Raw genomic sequence first — 21,278 nt, 5'->3', positions numbered from 1 at the left:
AACTTTCAAATGAACACAAAATTAATTTCATCATATACATTTTTTCCCCTCATTCTTACTTGTCATGGCAATTTTGCTAAAGATTATATACAGTATACAATTAAAACAGAGTTCAACCCTGTACATTAACAGTAAAATGTTAAATGATTCAAAAGTGTACCATCCTACAGTAATTGTATTACTTTTAATTTTATTTGTAGGGTATTTGATCTTATGTGTAATTAAAAACAAACAGGTTAGATAGACTACACTGAAAATATGGGCCCCAAAGTACAACCTCAATGCAACAAAAGTGAGTACACCTGTGATTCCTAATAATGCTAACTGGATGAACAAGGTTATAAAATACCAATGAACACCACAGCTTTCTCAGTTATGGCCTGGGTTGTGTCTAATGCAACATCATGGCACATGGTAAGGAATTACCTGAACAAGTAAGAAACCACATTGTGAGACTTCATAAAGATGGGAGAGGGTACAAGAGCAACAGTAGGCTTCTGAACATAAACCGAAACACAGTTGCAGCAGTGGTTAGGAGGTATAGGAAGAGCCATACTACCAATAACAGGAGGTGCAGTGGCCGTTCTCGAACAATGATGCCATGCACAATAAGCTATTTGTGCAATCTTGCATTGAAAAACAGACATGTAAGTTCTTCTGATTTGGCACAAGGATTATCTGTTGAAAATTGGTGTTCAAGTGACTGATCAGTTAGTGTAAAGGACATTGCATGAAAAGTGAAAACCATTACTCACAAAACTGTAAGAATAAACTTTCCTAAAGAATATGAAAAGAGGCCTCAAGAATATTGACAGCACATTCTTTGGTCAGATGAAACCAAAACAAATTTGTTTGGATCAGTATGTTTGGTGTGGACCTGGCCAGGACCACCACAAAAAAAAAAAAAAAAAAAAAAAAAAAAAAAAAATAGAAACTGACTAATGAAGGGTGTACTGACTTTTGTTGCAGTTGGTTCTAAATGTGGACTTTTTTTATTAATTATTTCTTAATTAGTCAAACATTTTTGTCTTTCAAATTAATTGGCTTCATTCTTCTTGGGCTTTGGATAAAAACAAATAAAACTGTAGTTAAATGGACAGGATTTGTAATTTCTTAATCTTTTTGTGATATGGACCAGGGGTGAACTCACTTTTGTTGTATACTGTAACAACCAGACATCCTCTTGTAGTCGGGGTAACTGATGTGCCATATGCAATGCCTAAAAACTACTTTGAATTATAAGCTGATTAACAGACAAACAGGAGAAACTTCTCTAAAACAACCTCTGGAAAGAAACAAAAAAAATCATTGCCTCCTGCAAACACCACCACAATTTAAATTTCAGCATTTGAAAGTACATGTGTCCATATGTCTGTGTGTGTACGGTAATAAAGTGACTACACTTTGGGTCCGTTCTTTCTCCTTCTCCGTCATACACCTTACTCTGACTCTTTCATCTGTCTTGTTGCCTCTCTTGACCCTCTCCCTACCTCTCCCACCCATGACATCATAAGATAGATTTCCCTTTTAAGAGCGTGTGGCTGGCTGGTGCTAAAGCCTACATTAGCTGTGTAAGTGGAACACCATTTAACATTAAAAGCCTTTAATTTGCTATAAACTCAGGCACACATACATTAATAGGCGGTGGTGTTGGGTTATTGTTCCTGCGCAGAGCGTTTTAAACAGGAGGCCATTAGCACCTTTGCAGTGGGTTAGAACGCACTCAGGAAAAGGTATTAAAACTACTCATATGTTACACTCATAGACACACACATAGGGAGACACGCAGAGGAAAACATAAATAAATACACCTCACTGAGAGACAGCAGCTAACACAAGGAGAAACAAAAAGGGAGAGACAGTGAGAGAAATCCTGAGAGGAAGAGAGCAAAGCAGCGAGTGAGTCGGATGGAGAGTGAGAATTTTATCATGGCATAAGGTTTCAGTGGGAGAATGAATTTCAACACTTCATCACTAGAAGATATTTACTTAAATGTAAACACCGCCTTGGGATAACAAAAGTAAAATGGTGTGTTGTCGTGTGTGTGTGTATGTGTGTGTGTTTGTGTGTGTTGTGCATGAGGTAGGTAATTGGTGAGTGGGGCATTTGCATCTGTTTGGCTGTGGCCGTGGCTGTGTGTATGTGTGTGTGCGTGTGCGTGTATGCGTGTATATGTGTGTCCTGTGGGGCCAGCCAGAGGGAATAGGTTAATTCTCTCGTCATCTTAGACACTTCCTGGGCTGCTGAAGCAAAGTGACAGCTAATCAACATTGTCATAAATAATCAATGGCCACTTTGAGCAGTCTCAGGCACAGACACATGCACACACACAAAGGCATGCGTGGGTACATACACACACACACACAGGCAACAACACACACAAATCTGCCTGGATAATGGGGCCGGTGCTCCCTGTGTAATTCTTGGCGGAGGGCTAAATTGGGAAAAGAAGGAAAGGAGGAAGGGAATGAGGTAAGAGAGAAAGGACGGGAGGGAGGCAGAGAGGAAAGAGAAGTGAAAAGGAAGTGAGACAACTGATGAGAAGTGAAGGGTTGGGATGGAAATGCCTTCTGGCAGACAATCTGGAATTAGGGAAAATTAAACGTCACACATACAGTCCTATCTGCTTCCTTCCTTTCTTTCTCTTCCTCTTTTACACACATAGAGGAGATTGGGGTACTGCAGGGTGTTATCCCAAGAATTCTATTTGGGCTAAAGAGAAATTGTCTCGGGAGAGAGAAGGCCGAGGAGAGAGAGAAGGAGACAGGAGAAAGGGGAGGAGAGATGGTATAATTTTACACTCCCATAATTAAAACAGAAAATCCATCTTGGAAAAAAGACACGGATTAGTAAAGGTTAAATGAAAATAAACAGATAGATAAAATCTACGCTCCACTGTTGTCTGTAAGCAAAAGGCAGATCTGATTTGTGATTTTAATGTGCGCGCGAGTGTGTGGTAATGTTTGCTTCTGTCATTGGTATGTCAAATATTTGCTCATTAAATGACACAAACAGACATATACAGAGTGCAGTCCTGCGAGAGTGACATGGATGGAACGATAGGAGAGCTTTTAAAACAGGGTGACCCCAATACATACACACACAAACACAAAAATATGTATACACAAATGGGGAAAAACTAGGAATTAAAGGGATGATTAATTATGAAGCTACAAGTGAAGTGTGTTTATGAATGTGTGACTTCTACATATATGCACAGACTCGTACATTTCTGAATACATGTTTGTGTAGAAGCGTGCGAGTGCATGCTCTCTACCTGCGGTTTGGCAGGAGTCCAGTGTCGGTATAATTCTGGTCACGGTGGTCTCCGGTAAAAATTGTGTGACCGTCTCTGTTCAGTCTGTACTGGGAGATGTGTCCATTAGGCTGGGACGGTTGATCCCAGTACAGCTCCACCGCAGATGTGTTTATGATCAGGTGTCTGGGCCTTGACCATACACCTGGAGAAGCAAAGAAAAGGAAGACTTGAGCATTTTCCACATTCATTAATTGGCACCTATAATTAATAACATATTATATTAAATCACTGATATTATTAATTATTATTATTATTATTATTAATCATATATTATTTTACTGGTAAATTCTTATTTTGATCCCTCAGTGAATCTCTTATAGACGTGGCTATTGCTGCTCATTCTAACTATACAGCTAGTCTTCTGTTTGTTTCAAACAAAATGCTAACAGCACATTTAAGTCTTTATTTTATTAACTGAGTATTGTCTGGTGCCTGGTGACTGAGAATAGTGACAATTATTTGTATGAAAATGAAGATCATTCAATTATTGAGGTAACACTAAATTCTTACAGTGATTGAGCTTATAATGAAATCAAGACAGGAAAACAGCTCGGGAGAGGATGTCATTGGTAAAATGAAATTCATTATGGAAGAATTTCATTTATTTGGACACAAATGATCTAAGACTAAACTATTTGTCTGTGTGCAGGAGGGGAGTTTAATTACCTTACTTTTAATCAAAATTTAATTGTTTACCAATACACAAACACTAACATGAAGCAGATAAGTTAATTCCAATCACACAGACAGATATATTTAAGATGACACTACATGATGTGGTAGCATTGTGGCTGACATTGAGACACAAGGATAAGGGTGAGGAGTAGCGGAGAGGAGGAGCTTAAAGAAGAAAAATAGGAGGCCCATATAAAAATAAACAGAATGAAAGACAAAAGATCCAAAAGATAGGTGCAGAGAGGGAAAGAATGAGATATTTAAATACTGACACCCAAGAGGAGATATAAATGTGCAATAGGTTTCCAGAGGAGAAAAAGAAAGAAGCGGAGTGGAGAAGATGGGAAAAGATGGGAAAAAAAGAAAATAGATGTGGAAGGAAAAGATCAAGACAGAAGAGAGACAAGAGAATGGTGAAGTCGTGGAGAGAAAGAGAAGCAAGAGAAGATAAACAAATGAGAAGTGGATGAGGTGGGAAAATTATTCTAAATTAAGTTCTTTAATAAATAAAAATCCATAAAGCCATTTTAGTCAGGCAACAAAACAAGGCCTCATTCCCCTGTAGTCAACAGTGAGGAAGAAGAGAGAGAGTGAGAAGGTGAACTGTATATGGGATAGGGAGACCAAAGGAGGACAAAAACGAGAGCAGTGGGAAGAGAAAAGAGAAGTGAGATGGGCAGACAGGAAAAGGAGAAAAAAATATCTGAAAGAATAATTCAGTAAAGAAGACACAGACAAAGGTAAATTGTAAAAAGACATTATACATAGACATAGACATATTGTTGAATGTAAAAATATTTATTAAAATGATAATATCTTAAAGTTGGGATATTGTTTTGGGTCCCCCCTGTAATTAATTTTGGCTATTATAATAGTCAATTAAATATTTAGAACAATGTTAGATATTTTTCCAGTAGTCTATGCCAACAAAAAGCACAAAAACATGTGCACAAATATTCTGTAAATTTATGATCTTTATGTGTTCACATCATGTTTGACATTAGCTATACAATCATGGGAAAAAAATGTATGGCAGTTTCCTGTCTTACATTTTTCTAGATCTGATATCTGCGGTAGAACTGTGGAATTGGACTGACCACTTCATTTGTAAATGAATGCCACCGTATGAAATCAAACAGAGATTTCGTAAAATGTATATGTTCTCCATGTTCTCCTGAGTATTGTTAAGTGTGTGTGTGTGTGTGTGTGTGTGTGTGTACCAGCAGGGAAGGCTTGCAGGGTGCGTCCTGTAGAAGGTAAGCTGGCTCCACATCCAACAGCTGTACAGGCCACCAGAACAAAACTGTAGTCTGTGTATGGCTTCAAACCTGTAGCATACAGACATGTATGAATATATTCTAAATGATCACAAAGGAGCAATCTTGCATTTACAAGCACGTGCAGGATGGAAAATTGCACAAATATTTCCTATGTCCAGATTCTTTTTTATTCTCAACACAATTACACGTACAAAACAGTACAATTTTCAAAAAATGAAATGGACAGAGGGATATATAGTATGAGGAAATATAGAGGAAGAGAAGACAAACAAAAAAAAAACAATGGAAAAAGTAAATGAGAGAGAAAGAGGAAAGCCTTCCCAGCCTGTATCAATAGCTCTCTCCCTGACCGTTTTCTCTCTCTTTCTGTTTCACTCGCACTCCCTCTGTTCTTTCCACACTCTCTCAACGGATGGATCCATATCTGTCGGTGTTAAATTATGCATGCCATAACTCAATAATGAAACAACGTAAAGATGGGCAACCGCGGAACTGACATGGGATAGGACCGGTCCAACGCTGTAATGTCATCAGCTTTTGATCTATGATAATTATGATACCTTGGTATGCGTTTAGGCTACAGCATCCAGACATGATTTATTTATGGGCACCTGCTACGCAGTCTAAAAGAAATCACATACATAGAGACTGAGTGGTCCTTTAACTGCAACCACAGAAAATCAGTTTTTGGTGTGATTTTGAACCTATTATATTAAGATTTAAATACTGGAAGCTGCTAAAAATCCAACACATTCTAAACAAATTTAGAACCACTTTCTGGTTATTGAAACCTTTTTCCTTTATATATATTGCCTGGTAAAGTGAATGGATGAGGATGAATTGATGGATGCAAATCCTTAATGCTGTCATGGGAGTTGACTAGATGTTTTATGGTCATTCGCTTGGCTGACGGGCTACAACAGCTTACAAATCAAATTCAAAGGAAAATGAAAGCACTAAAACGACTATTTCAAAAGGATGACTACAAAAACGGGCTTTGGCACTGCATAATACAGTGTGTTGAATTCTATATTTCTGCCTTAAATCTGAACTATTTTCTGTGAAGCAATAAATATTTTACACTATTAATGATTTCTGATGGATTGCATAAATATATTTTAATATTCAAAAGCATCTAGGTAAGACTCAAAATAATGGATTTTTTTTAAATAAGAGTGAAATTTCTTCTATTTAATGGCTTGACTTCCATATGTTTAGTATTGAAGGGCAAATAAAGAGTGAGGGACTCTAAAATACCACATGCGAGATTAAAAGTCAATGATATTACCAATGAATTACATAAAAGTATCACACCTGTAATTTAGTGACAAAAAGACCAAAATTTTACCACTTGTAAAATAAACATCTTTATGATATACTTGAGCTAATTATCTAAATTATCTATTGCTGTTTCCAACTGTGTATATTTGGAGACTGAGAGACAGAAAGGGACACCCTACTGCGTGCCTCAGCTGCTACGTGCATGTCGGTATCCACCCTGTGTTGACTACATACGGCGGTGAACATCTACACCTACATGCACGCACATACACACAAACACACACACACACACACACACACACACACACACACACACACACACACACACACACACACGTAGTCTAATGCACAGCGGAGTGCTTCACCACGGTTTCCTCACGTCTCTTTCTACTGCTTAGCCCTGCTTAACATGCCTCGCAGCCTTCCACGCTTAACCCAGCCTCTGATCAATGTGTGTGTGTGCGTGTGTGTTTGTGTGTGCAAAAACACACACGCAATATTGCCCTGTGTTTGGGTTAAATAAAGAAAACCTGCCAGCCATACGAAAGTACTAGGGTCGAAGCGTAAGGCTCTGTTACACTATTTAACTGTGCAACTAAGCATGTGTATATGCGTGTGTGCACTGTAGCAGAGTAAATGATATCTAAGCTGCAAGTGATGTCATTTGTTGCAACACTAAATAAAGGAGAAACCCTTCACTACATTTTCATACATACAGACAGACAGAGTGTCCCTATGGGACTCAGAATGGGGCCGAAAGCTGGGCAGACAACTGTGTTGTAATATTTCTAACACAGACCACAAGTAGACAACTTTATGGGGCAATGAAGACATGTAGCAATGGCCTCAGTGCTAATGAAAATGTGTATATAAACAAAATAACCAAAATGCTTTTAAATGCTGCCTATGCATACTAATTACAGCCTAAATTCAGGTCAGGAAGCACAGTGGACTGATCAGAGAACATGCTTGTAAAAGTTGATTTATCAGTTCCACCTTCAATGAAATGAGCACACAGAGTCAGCCTGAAGAGGGCAGTGTTGTTCTGCTGGAGAAATAACACCAAGTCGAAAATGGTGTGTGTGTGTGTGTGTGTGTGTGTGTGTGTGTGTGTGTGTGTGTGTGTGTGTGTGTGTGTGTGTGCAACAGAAAAATAGAGAGTGTGTGAATGCATACCTGTATGTGCATGTACCAATGCACACACATGTGTGCTTACATGCTTGATTATTGAAAGATAGAGGAAGCCTCAATCATTTTAACAGTGATCAACGGGAAGTGAAAAACAGGTGGAGGGTGTTTTCATGTGAGCAGCCAGCGGCTCACTAACACAGAGTGAGACAAGGCTGTAACTGTCATCGTAAGAGCTGGACACAGCGGAGACCGGTCTGTGTTTGTGTAAGACAGAGAGAGAAACAGAGAGCGAGAGAGACTTTGGCAGTAAGACAGAGTAAAGAGTTGATGCTTACATTCAAGTAAAAAGTGCGCATGTGAGAAAAAAAAAACAAGAGACTCGAATGTGAGACTGTTGTTGTGGAGTTCTCTAAAGTGTGTGTGTGTTGCTGTCTTGCAAAATAAATAACTGATTTAAAAAGGCATTTTATTGACAAGTTTCTGAATCCTCTTTGCATTAGAGAGTATGATAGGATGATCGGCACAGGCTACGATACCACGCCAGTTACCTGATATACCACATAGACAGACAGAGGGTGTGTGTGTGTGTGTGTGTGTGTGTGTGTGTGTGTGTGTGTGTGTGTGTGTGTGAGAGAGAGATGGTGAAGTCAAAAAAAAAGATGGAGATAAAGTAGGAGAGCCATGCATGAGAATAAGAGGAGAGAGAAATGTGAGGACAGCTAAGAAAGACATGAAAGAGGTTGAGATGGAAAGAGATGGAAAAAAAAAAAGAAAAGAAAAAGCGACGTGGTACAATGAAGCGCAAGACAGGAGAGAGAAATGCTGAGGAAAAAGAAAGAAAAGATAGTGAGAAAAAAATGCTTTATTTGCATGATAAACCAAAAGAACAGATGATGCATCAAGAACAAGCAAGAAAATGAAAGAAAAAAAAACAGAGAGGAAGGGGGGGGGGTAGAAGAGAGCTTTGATAACACCTCTCCTAAATAATTAAGAGTTTGACTTCCTGTCTGTGGCTCCCTAATGCAGAGACCGTCTGGGATGGAACAATGAGATCAGGTTCACACACACACACACACACACACACACACACACACACACACACACACACACACACACACACACACACACACACACACGTACATCTATCTTTGTGAGGATATTCGTTGACATAATGCATTCCTTAGCCCACTCTGCAAGGTCTATAACTGGTCCTCACAAAGATAGAAGTACAAACACACACACACACACACACACACACACACACACACACACACACACACACACACACACACACACACACACACACACACACACACACACACACCTCAGTGTGGAGGACAAGGCCAGACAGTTGAGAGAGAGGCAGGAATGTGTCCCCTTGAAAGAATCTCAACATTTTTTAAATATACTGTACATATTTTCAATTGTGAATCAGAGGTTTGATTCTTCTTCTGACACCGATAGCTCTTACATTGTTTACTATTGCATTAATATTTTTTTTCATTGAAGAGAAACAGCAAAATCTTGAAAAAGCTAAATTTTCCAACTGAAAAGAAAACCGGTAATTCATGAATGTGTCACTCCGATTCTCAATTTCTGCTTTTAACCAATAGTAGAATTTCATTTTAAACCAATTTAGCTTAATGTAAATATTTAAATGTGTATTGATTTTGCTTGATTATGTCTAGACCAATTTGTTTCAATATTGACCCTGAGAAAAAAATAACCCTTTTTCATCTCTGTAGTCTTCCTCAGTTCTCTGACTATACATCTCTGTCCCTTTCCTTTATGTTGACAACAGAGGGAGGACAGACTTGGGGCTGAAACAGGAGAGATCCTGGCAGGATCGCCTCAACTGCGTAACGTGGATCCAACATATTACAGAGAACATCCTTCTTTATCGCTACCTGTCCCATTGAGCTCCATTGTTTTACTGCAAGCCTGCTCAACTAAAGTTTTAGAGGTTAGGAGCAGAATACAAGGTGTGATTGTTAACTAGCCGAATGAAAAACTCTTTCTGTAATGCTGACACTTTTGACAGAAGGCCATTTGAGGAATGATACATGATAAGAAAGGTTGTTTTCTATCTCCTTTCCTCCTTTTCCCAGGCCTACATGTCTGTACCTATATCATGGGCCACTTAGATTATGGACTGTGGGGGAAAACGCATTAATAAATAAAAGAACATACTCTATTCCCTGCTGTTCTGAATTAATAATGAGCCTACAAAAGACCAATTAAACACATGATTAATGTCATAATCTATATAATTGCAGGCAATAATTCATTGTGAGCTAATGATAGCAATACTTAATATCGATTCACATGGGGTGGCTTTATACAGTAGTGCTTAATTCTTTCCATGAAGTGTCTCTTTTCAGAACTGCTAAAATTGCTATTAATATGAATCTATTTCTTTCTTTTCCTAAGGCAAATCACTGATAAACAGGAAATGGCAGAAGCCAAAAATTAGTTTTTATATTTTTAGATTCTGGCATCATGGAGGCCACTGCTTACTTAATTTTCAGTTAATTCCAGTTAATTTTCAACAGTGCAAACCAGCTAGAAGCACCAACACTATTTTTAATGTTTACATTGTTTTAAGGTCTATAGAGAAATGATCCAGCGCTTATTGAAGGTCCACTCCCCCAGGTGACAAAAATGCCATGCAGCGGTGGGTACTGTTACTGATGTGTTTTTTGCAGCATGTACAACTTGTTTCATTTTTCTGGACTAAAGAAAACTACAAATGTCTAAAATGTCTGAATTACAGGGCTGCTTATTTCTAATGCCTAAAAGGGGAACAGTGAATACAATTCTGTCACAGTCTCAGCCGTGACTCCAGTTTATTCCTTGCATTTCTGGTGTTTTCCCTTTCCCTCGTGTCTCCTGTCCTCCTATCTGTCTTTGTGTGTGTGTGTGTGTGTGTGTGTGTGTGTGTGTGTCGGTGTTGTGGGAGTGGCACTCCTCACTCTCTTCCAGCTCCCTGATTGCCAATCTGCCAGCACACCTGCAATCCATCTACTCATGAGCCCAGCAGTATATCTACACCGGTTCTTCATTCACTCTTTGCCAGACCATTGTTTCAGCCAGTTAGGTATCTGATGTTCGAGGCTGCTTAAAATTGTGCATTCTGAATTTGTGCCTTCTGTTTTCTCTGCGCTAACCCTTGTCTCTCTGTGCTCGCTGCATGTTTGCCTGCTTGTCTCTCTGCCTGCCTCGCTCGCAACATCGCCCACCATCCAACCCAGCTCAGCTTCATCGGTCCAAGCTTCCTTCAACCTTCCACCTTGCCTGCCGGTTCACATGTTCGTTCACTGGCCTGCCGGTCAGTCATCCAGCCCTGCCCATCGCCTAGCTTTAATTCCTCACTCAGCTCTGCCCTGCCAGTCACCAGCTTCGCTCTGCCCTCTGTATTTGCCTAATGGAAACCTCATTCCCCATCCACCTTCATTCCCTTAGATTTAACCTTCTCTTGTTCATTCAAGTTTTGAGGCTGTGTCCGGTGTTTGGGTTCACCTGTTGATCATTACAAATTCTGTATTTTTATATCTTTATTATAAAGCAAAAGGTCCTCTCAGTTAAAAATAACTTTTTACTATTTGTTTCATAATTAAAAATAATACTTGTATTATGTTTATCATTAGTAATAAGCATGAATGAATTTATATGAACTTGTCTTGATTAAATTAATACCTCGCAGACTCAAGTGGTTTTGACAGAAAATTCTCCATCAGGAGGAGACATCTTTGGCCCTTCAGAAACGCTATTTATCAGATCAAATAAGTTACAGCACTGCAAGAATGATTTAATCTAAAATTGACATTTTCGTGGCTAAAAAAAGCACATTAATCCAGTTTCTGTGGTTTGAGTGAGCGTGTGAGCTCTTTGAGTGTCTGTCTCTGAAAGTGTTGAGAGCCCTCAGAGAGATGCAGAGAAGATGAATAATGGCGTATTAAACATTAAGGATGAGGGAGTAGCACAGCAATTATTTCTGTTCATATTTCACTGAAAACACTTAGTTACATCCATCCATCTTTTCATCTGTCCCACTCCTATTTCCACTCTTTTTAAAGTGTCAGTCTGTGCATCTTTTACTCCTTCAGTTTGTCTAATTTTTTTGGGAACTCCTTATTTAATTTTGCTGTTGAAATTACTCCCAACCTCTCTTCCTCTGTCTACTTCTAGCTCTCTTTCAGTTTTTGCTGTACAGTTTTTGTATTTCATTTTGCGGGAAACAATTTCATCAGCTATGATTTAATGGCAGTTACTCATTACACTAACATCACATACATACATTATGGAGAGGAACACTTAAGTCCATATATGCACTATCTGTGCGTATGCGCCTGTATGGGAATGAGTGTGTAAAAGAGTAAAAGACAGACACAACGTAAGACAAATAAAAAATATCAGAAAATATAGCCTAAAAACACATTAAGTTAATATAAAATAGAAATGAAAAATATTCATCTATTTTTTGCTTATAAAGTATCCTGATATATTCTAAATAAAATTAGGGGAAAGAGCACAAAGAAAGTGAGAATGAACTCAAAGTCTATTTTTCCGTCAACATATATGAATATTTATATATAGTAGGGTTGTTCTGAGCTGATCTGCAGAACTGGTATTGGGACCACTCAAGGCCTTTTTTGATTAACCTGCATTTGCTATAACCAGCTGATTTCTGATACTTTGTTATAGTGAAACACTGTTTTTCAGTATGTCTCTTGTCAAAGCAATACACTGCGATACATTAAAACACTAACATATCCCTAATACAAGCATGCGTTGTGACAAAGAGAGCTGCGAATGGAAGAAATGAGAGAGATAGAGAGAGACAAAGAAAGAAAGGGAGACTGCCTGAGTAGTGGTTTTGGCTGAATACGTAGGGTTCTCCAGTGTCTCACTGGGGTACAGGGAAATTTCACACACGCATGCTGGTTGCTTACACTGGCACATGGGGCTGGTACGGTATTACAGCACATTACCATCTCTATTTGGCATTGTTTGCTTTGCCTCATGCCTACACATACAAACACACATGCTCATGTGCACACAACTCCTGACCATATGATCCAACCACAGGCACCATGGGAATAGTCTATTGGCTACTGGCAAAGCCGATGCCTGGTCTGAATCCAAGACAGAGCAGAGAGGAGCTTTGAAGGGGAAAAACCAATGAGTTTCAGCTTCAAAAGATGTCATCACTTGATTACATGTAGAAATTTCAGGGTGGAGGGGATGTCAAATCAGCTTTGGAAGAGTTAAAGTGAACTGTCCCAGAAGACAGCAAGTACAGTATGTCTAGTGTGATAATATTCTATTGGTATTTGTCTGTTGTTATATGCACAACTAACATTTGTTTGACAGTGCTTCATGCAGATGTTTGTGTCTGCATGAGTGTGTGTGTGTATGTGTGTGTGTGTGTGTGTGTGTGTGTGTGTGTGTGTGTGTGTGTGTGTGTGTGTGTGTGTGTGTGTGTGTGTGTGTATGCTCTGACTGATGGCAGAGGGCCAGCAACACTGCTCCTCCTTAGGGTAGATAAAACTACTCACAAATCACAGAGTCCTGACACTACCATGTTTGTGTGCAGATCTACAGCATATTAAGACAAGACAACACTTCTGTCTGTGTGCCTGCTTTACTTTGTGTTTTATTAGAGCACTGTGTCTCAAACTGCTTTTGTTGTGCATTTTGTGTACTCATGTTTGTGTTTTCTTAAGTCTGTATGATCTTGTGTACACTTTTCTACTGTGGTTAAGTGTGCTTTTGTGCTCGTTGTGTTTGTGTTTCTTCTGTGTGTTTGCATGTGAGTGTGTTTGTGTCCTTATAAGGGGTTGGGCCAGACAAAGTATGGCGGGACTTTGGAGTTCATTCAGTCATTAGATTGCTTTCAGATACCAGAATACATAAATAAATACATGACAAAGGAAAAGAGAGAAAGGGGAAGAAGAGGACTGGCCATGTAAGAAGAGAGGGAGAGGAGGAGCAGAGATGTGTAGGAGAGGAGAAGAAGATAGGTAAGGAGAAGTAAAGGTGAGGAGGTAAGAGGAAGGAAAAATAAGTGTGACTTGAAGGAACAAGATTAGATGGGAGAAGAGAAGCAAAACACAGCAAAGGGGGAGTGAAATAGAAAATTAGGAGGGGAGGAGACAGGAAAGAAAGAAAAACTGTACAACTGGGGAGAGGAGGAAAGGACAAGAAGGGTGATCGTGGAAAGGAAGAAAGGACAAGGAGAAAGGCAAGGGAAGGGAAAAGAAAATTATACAAAGTAGAGAGGAAGAACAAAGAAACAAGAGAGGGAGTTGAGAATTGGAGAAACAGGGAGGGAAAAGTGCACAGATAGTAACATAAGGATACAACATGTATCTTACCAGTCACGGTGTAATTTCTGGGTCCATCGGTGTGCGTAACTATGGTTCCAACATCCGTCTGATTCAGGTGGTACCGTTGTATGATTCCATTGTGACTTGTAGGTTCAGACCAGCTCACGTGGAGGGAAAAGGGATTTAAAGCTGTTACCACTGGTGGCTGCACACCCTCTGGGACACCCTGGACTGTGACTGCCACAACCTATATACACGCGTGGGCATGGAAACACACATAGAGGCACATAAACACACACACAGATACAAACAGAAGCAAACACGGACAAAATACGAAATACAACACATTTCTGATACTTTACAGATGCCTATAACAGATGGATATCTGTTTTCATTATTTATGAATGTAATTAACATGATCATAACCTAATAACAAGCTACATCCAAATTCAGGGCTTCTCTTTCTAAGGTAATAAAGACCTTGTTGACAACAGAAGAATACATTTGCTGGTGCTGGTGTAATTTATTTCCCAAAAAATAAAACAATGATGGATAAATGTGAGCAGCAACAAAGTTTTATGTTACACACTACAGCTAAACATGGTCAAAACTGGGAAGAAATTAAATCAAAACATCCACTATACATAGTATGGAAAAACCATACCATATACTATATACATACTATAATGAGCTTTTGTATTTGACCAACATACTGAACTGTTGTACTATTACCATATGACTGGCAATTTTAACAAGAGCAGTATACCAGTGTGAGAATACTTGACATTAACAGTTTGTTGTTTCCAGTTTTTAGGATTATCTCTCCAGAATGCTTTTCTGTCACCCATTCTGATGGCAAAATGGATACCCTGCCTTAACTGACCTACTCCATTGCTTTAGCATTTTCTGCATGACAAAGAATCCTGTTGAAAACATAACAAAGCAACAAGCAATCCCCCGCCACACTGAGGCCATACAAAAAAATTACTGCTTTTTCGTACAGTGTTGTGACTGACCATCTTATTGTAAATTCCTAGTGTAGTGTCTGTGGGCCCCTGTGAACGCTGGGTGAATGTGGAGACCACAGAATCACAAGGCAATCTGCTGCTAATGGCAACAGGGATATCCTGCCTTAACAGACTGTCACTAGCACTTCCCCCACCTGTCCCACACAGTGCTATGCAATTAGAACACTGCTACTACAACTAAGGAGACACACATACATGCACACACACATAAACACACACAGGTACATGCAGGTATACACACACAAACACAAAGAGGTGGAGGAGAAGCAACAGCAAAAGAGGCAGAGAAGAAGAAGATAAGGAAAATGAAGGGGCAGTATAGTATCAATCATTGAGTGCTTCAGTGTGCTGTCAACTCAGATGCCTGTCAAGATTTTCTGCTCAAATGTAAACAACATAAAAGCCATATAACCACCTAAGTAAACTTAACTTAAAGTGCTTTGGTGGACAACTTAACTCTGACTTACAGAAATAAGGACCCAGTGTTGAGCAGCACATGAATGCAGGGACGTTACAGTAAAATGTGGGCACTAATGAGATAGATGCACCCGTGTAATCCAGGTTCATTTTTGGGGTGCAACTAATGCACTAGTGATGCTACCTATCTGTTTTTAATCGTGTTGGATTTAAAATGACTGATCCATGCATCTTATAGTTTGACAGGGTAGACTAAATATGTAATATATAATATCTAAATATGACATGGGCAGAAACATTAATAGCTCAGAAAAACACAATTTAGAGTTATTACCTTTCACGCATATAATAAAAAAGCTGCATACATGAAAGCATGCCTCACTTGGATAGTCTTCATCCAACCCTTCTTTCTGTATTCAAAGGAAAGGGTGGATGAGAGAGGTTAAGAAAGGAAAAGAGACAACAGTTGGGAGAAACTGGAGAATGTGGCGTTAAGATCAGAGGAATGACAGGAGAGAAATAGTAGAAAGAACAGCACAAAGGGATGCGAAGACAGAGGAGGACCAATCGCTGTTCCTCCCTCTCTAAGTGACCAACCGTATTAGATCAGCACCTTCTGTTGTCACAGCAGGTGTGTGTCTGTGTGTGCCTGTGTTTGTTGGTTCGTGCCTGTGTGTGTATATGTGAAGGGGCTGATGCCAGGTAATTGCAGTGGTGTATTAGGTTAGCCCAAGTTATCCCATAATTGGGACTGTTTGGCCAATTTTCACTGGTGTACAAACTAATTCCAACTCACTCCCCTTCCACCCTCTGCTGGGAGTGTGTGTGCTTGTTTGAGTGAACATATGTGAGAAAGGGAGGTAGACAGAGAGAACACGGAAGACAAAGATTGAGTTTGTGGTGTAACTGTGTATGGCTTTATGAGGGTATGTGCATTTATACAGTAGTTCTCCTGTTGGTCATGTACTTCTCAGCTAAATGGAGGAAATTTCCAGCCAGGCTGATCTAGGGATTGGCTTCTATAGACAACTTTCAATACACAGTAAAATGTGCCAAAAGTTGGGTGAGCATTCCTACGGTAGCACAGTATCAATGTTAAATAATGTATGACCCTGCGGTGGGAATCAGGTTGTGCCATCATTCTCTAGCCCCGAACTAACGTACCTTTAAGCTGCCTTTAACTTCTACTCTCACCCAAGTAAAAGAGCAGATGCTCGGCAGCTTGACCCAGGCCTTATAACTACATTGTATCTGCTTAGGCTAACCCAGTGTGGCTGGCCCCATTGGCTTGATAGGGAATTACATGTGAATGCCATGGTCCACTCAGTAATACTGCCATCATCCCTGTTTATCTAGCTTAAGTAGTGTTACAAATAGTTACTAGTTATATCAGAAAGTTTCCACAAGATTCTCTAACCCAGCACATCTTTAAGGCATCCATGAATCCTCTTCTAACCTAAGTGCTGAGCAGATATTTGGTGGTATAGCCTAGCCTTATACCTACATGGTATCTACTTAGGCTGAACTACAGTGGTTATCAGCAATTTGTTGAATGCAATGGCTTGCTCAGTTGTCCAACCACCATCACTGTCTATCTGGTTACACTAGTCTTACCAACAGCCACTAATGTACAATGTCCCTTCACCTGTCTATAAGTCAATATGAATTTGCATGTGAGTGTGAGAGTGCAGGCATGTCTAGGCTCATCAGGTGGGTGCCTTCCCAATAACTGGAGTTTTCTTGAGTTGGGCCCACAACAGCAAGAAGGCTCAACAGTGTTTTCCAGCCTCCCCGAACCACCCTCCTCTTTACCTGCACCCACACACTCAATGCAGGTCTCTGTAGCAAGTTATATTCACTTTTGCCTACGTCATCAGCAAACAAGATGCTAGCTAACAATAACCAAGTACCATTATGTCAAATTTATGAGCATGTCGCTATCACCAACAGCATGCTGCTCAACCCACTAAAGAGCCACCAATCAGCGTCTGCTACCATGCTCAGCTAAGTAGCATACTAACATATCAAAAACAATGCTGTTCAGCTACCTCACCTTAGCGATTAACAAAGCATACACCTCTGTAATCACCATTAGCCAAAAACATGCTAGCTAACAACAGCTAAGATTATGTTACGCTAATAACATTTTGAGAATTTCTTTGTTTGAGAGGTAAAGTTGGCTTTATTTATGCAAAATGTAAACGCAGTCATTAATATATTAACGGTCAATGTAGATCAAATGTCAGAGCTTCACAGGATCAGTCTATCAGCTCCTAATGCAACTATTAACTACTAGACTTGTTACAAAATACACTAAACAACCGTCCTGTTATGTTTTCTGCCATTTTACAATCGCATATTCACATAAACAAATAAAATCAAACAACAGACAAAAAGAAAAAAAATAATGAATTACTAAAATATGTTGATAACTATTCCCACCGCAGACCACACTGAGAATCATCAGCTAATTCTTCTCTAAACTGCAGCTTTAAGATAATTTCAGCTCTTTTTTTGGTTCTTAACAACTCCCCACGTAAAACTTGAATCAGATGTTTACAGCAAACAAGCTCAGGCAGTGCACTACCTAGTCTACACTGCTCAGTGTAAAGTAAATGAGCTAATGCTATAGAGGTTTGCACATCAGGCAAGCCGAAGAACCAAATCTTAAGATCTTTTTTCTTCAGAAACTACAGCAAAGTTTAAATGAATACTCAACTGCTGTGTTTGTGTGAGATCTATGAGTAAGTTACTGATTGATTGCACATCAGCCTTGTTACCTGGATAGGCCAATATGGTACACTGGCCTGTGTTTTGAAAGTTTGTTCTCGAGTCTTTCTTTTAATGAAGCTTTAAATAGATGTACAAGTTACGTGTGAGATATGGGTTATCTTATGTTGTCTAGTGATTGACAGGTCACCATAGCATTGGATTTTTCACAGGTTTACCCATTTTACCTGGGCCCCACTCTTTGCATGGGTCAGCCTGCTCTGGCTGAGTAATGACCATAAACACAGTCTACTGGCTACTTATAAGTGGCAGCCTAATCATTACGATGTCCACTGCTATGTGAGGACGTTTTTGACGGAGCCAGCTGTAGTAATGTGACTGACAAAGCAAGAGTTACTGAGGTGTATGTTTACATATGTAGAGCTGTGTTTACATAGAGGCCCTGGGTCAAAGGTCCTCAGAGGGTGCCTCACAGTTTGGAAAAGGAAGTTAATGCTTTGTGACTGAAACCATATGTTACTGACAGTTTTTAGGAAAACAGTTGCCTTATTTAAGAGTCGGGGGTCAAGACTGATTTTCAGAGTGGTTCATTGGCTTCACACCCTCTCACAAGCAGATCTGCAGATGCTTGATTTGACGCTGTACTTCTTTGTAATAAACCCTCATATGCAAATCAAGACGGTGTCAGCGGAGTCTCCTTCATTCTCTTCACATCAACACCATCTAATAAACTACATAACATTAGTATGCTTTTAACAAAGTGGATGGAAATGCAATTCTCTTCACAAATCAACATGCTCTATCACCTGTAATATATTTATACGGACAGAAAAATGAATTCTTAAACAGTAACCGAATATCAAAATACACACTAATGGGAAAACCTAAAAGAGTTTTTATTCATCTTTCTTTGTCCCTCTGTATCGCTCTGACCATTTACCACTCCATCCTTTATCTGTGTCCTAAATCCATTCACTCCTATTTCATCTATTCCATCATTCTCCCCAGTATTCATTCATTGTATACATTAAACCATCCATCATCTATTTATCTACCCATAACAACTAGTTCAACCAACTTTACCTCCATCTCAGCCTCTATCATCCAGTCACCCCTCTAGTGACACTGCTACAGGCTTCCTCTTTACGTCAGAATATGCTCATCAAAATAATGAGATGTTAAATTAACTTTAAAAAAAAGCCAGTAAGACAGTTTTCAACGTGAGCTTTCATCACCTCTAAGCTCGAGAAATTAATTGTTGTGGTGATATCAGCTCGGCTACAGCCAGAAAGATAGCAGGAGGGAGTTCTGTGTGAAGCTATTATGGACGGTATCACAGACATCAGTTAGGCTCAGCAAATCCAGAGCCTTGCATACAGGGGGAGAGCGGAAACAAGGCTAAATAACAACTTGTTCAGACACGGGAACAGTACAGAGTTCACAGAGTGTGGAAACATCACACACTGTAATTTCTTAGCAACAAAGGTCAGACAGGTTTAGAATTTGTAAAATATCACTTGCACAACTGTCTACCTGAATTATGATGCAAACAGTGTTTAGAAATCACCATCTGAGGCGGCTGTTGCAAGAGGGTAAAAGGGCATTTAGATGAAAGGCCACTGACCAAATAATGGATCAGAGGAGTGGCCAACGGCAAAAGACCAATGTTGGAAGGTTGCTGTCATAAATTTACCCAGTGTGAAATAGGAAGTTGCATGTCCAAGCTATTTCTCCTTGCTGGTGAAAAGGAAAAGTTATGTTTGCACATTTGTATTCAGACAGCTGTGTAGCAGAATAAGAATAACATACTATTATGGTAAATTTATTGATTATTTTGGTCAAGTGGTGAAGAAGCTGATTTTTGTTCCTTGACAGAAAAAAAAACAACCCACTGATAAGACATTGGCCATAACAAAACTGACAACAACATATGTATTTTCTCCTTTCATTCATTGCAAATAGCAATTAAAGGAGGGAGCAATGTTCTCTCTAACTTCTCTTTCACACAACCATGCATACACATGCACACACTTTTTTTTAATATATCTTTCTTTTCCTTCAAGTGTTACACTTGAAAATTAAAAATAGTGAACTAAACTACAAAGTGGTGCTCAGTTCAGTGAAGCTCAGTCCATCTTCAGAGGAGCCATTAGATAATCATACAGGGGAATAATGTCTTAATGGAATAGGGTGCTACAACCGAGTAATGTTTTGGAAAGTTTATGTGAGTGTGAGTGTATGTGAATGTGGGTCGGTTGGTGTGTGAAAGAAAGATAGCTCTACATGTAGGGCCAGGCCAGCAGGACAGAGACAATCGATTAGCACCGAGTTGGAATTAACAGAACAGACATTCATTTTCCAATTAAAGGTAGAATCAGTATCATTTTACCATCTCTTTGTACAAAATAAGTACAGTATACCGATGGAGCATAGCATGTGTTGGCTATCAGTGTCAGTCACTTATTTGTTTTCTCAATAGCTGCTGCAGGGATTTCAAGCTTTATGAATAGGCAGTCCAGCCCAGTTCTGTGCATTTGCTTTGAATGCTCCAAACTCCCAGCACCGCCTGAAACTCCCCTAAAAACTTCAATACTGATGCAGACCTGGCATCATATTTGTGAGACAGATAAGCATAAGGTTAGTCACATATGCTGCTAATGATTTTAGCTGAAAATTTTAGTTTGACACGGGAAATCTTTAAGGGCACTGACACAAACATACAAGTCTTACCTGTGTACTGTCAGTACAACCAGCCCGGTTACAGACCCTCAACTGGTAGCTGTATTCCTGGAAGGGCCTGATCCCACCCACATCAGTAAAACTGTTTTCATCACCACGGTAACGCTCTCGTCCATCCCGCAGTATAACATAGTGGGTGATGTCCCCTGGTAAAATGGAAAAAGTTGTTTAATTTTTGAAAATCAATGTAAGATTTTTCTCAATATTTACAAGATTTAAAACATCTTGTCCTTTGACAATGTAGTATCTGCATCCACATTAATCATAAATACCCTTTTAGTGAAGTTAATTAAACTGAACTACATCTACAGACTAGTGATACACACATGCACACACTCATATACACAC

At 39.4% G+C, this 21,278-nt stretch overlaps 1 protein-coding gene across 1 annotated transcript in view; it reads right to left on the bottom strand.

Annotated features, from left to right (window-relative positions):
• The window catches only part of ush2a (Usher syndrome 2A (autosomal recessive, mild)), a 223,593-nt gene that overhangs the window by 38,470 nt on the left and 163,845 nt on the right, over positions 1–21,278 (bottom strand). Inside the window, exons 66-69 of the mRNA XM_040127015.1 lie at positions 20,922–21,076; positions 14,065–14,263; positions 5,216–5,323; positions 3,279–3,462 (exon numbers count right to left, since the gene is read on the bottom strand). Coding sequence (XP_039982949.1) covers positions 3,279–3,462; positions 5,216–5,323; positions 14,065–14,263; positions 20,922–21,076 — 646 coding nt within the window. The remainder of the gene's footprint in view (positions 1–3,278; positions 3,463–5,215; positions 5,324–14,064; positions 14,264–20,921; positions 21,077–21,278) is intronic.

This window comes from Xiphias gladius, chromosome 1 (genome assembly GCF_016859285.1).
Source record: "Xiphias gladius isolate SHS-SW01 ecotype Sanya breed wild chromosome 1, ASM1685928v1, whole genome shotgun sequence".
Lineage (NCBI taxonomy): Eukaryota > Metazoa > Chordata > Actinopteri > Istiophoriformes > Xiphiidae > Xiphias > Xiphias gladius.
The sequence above is the reverse complement of the archived record's forward strand: the minus strand, read 5'-3'. Positions and strand labels throughout refer to the sequence as shown.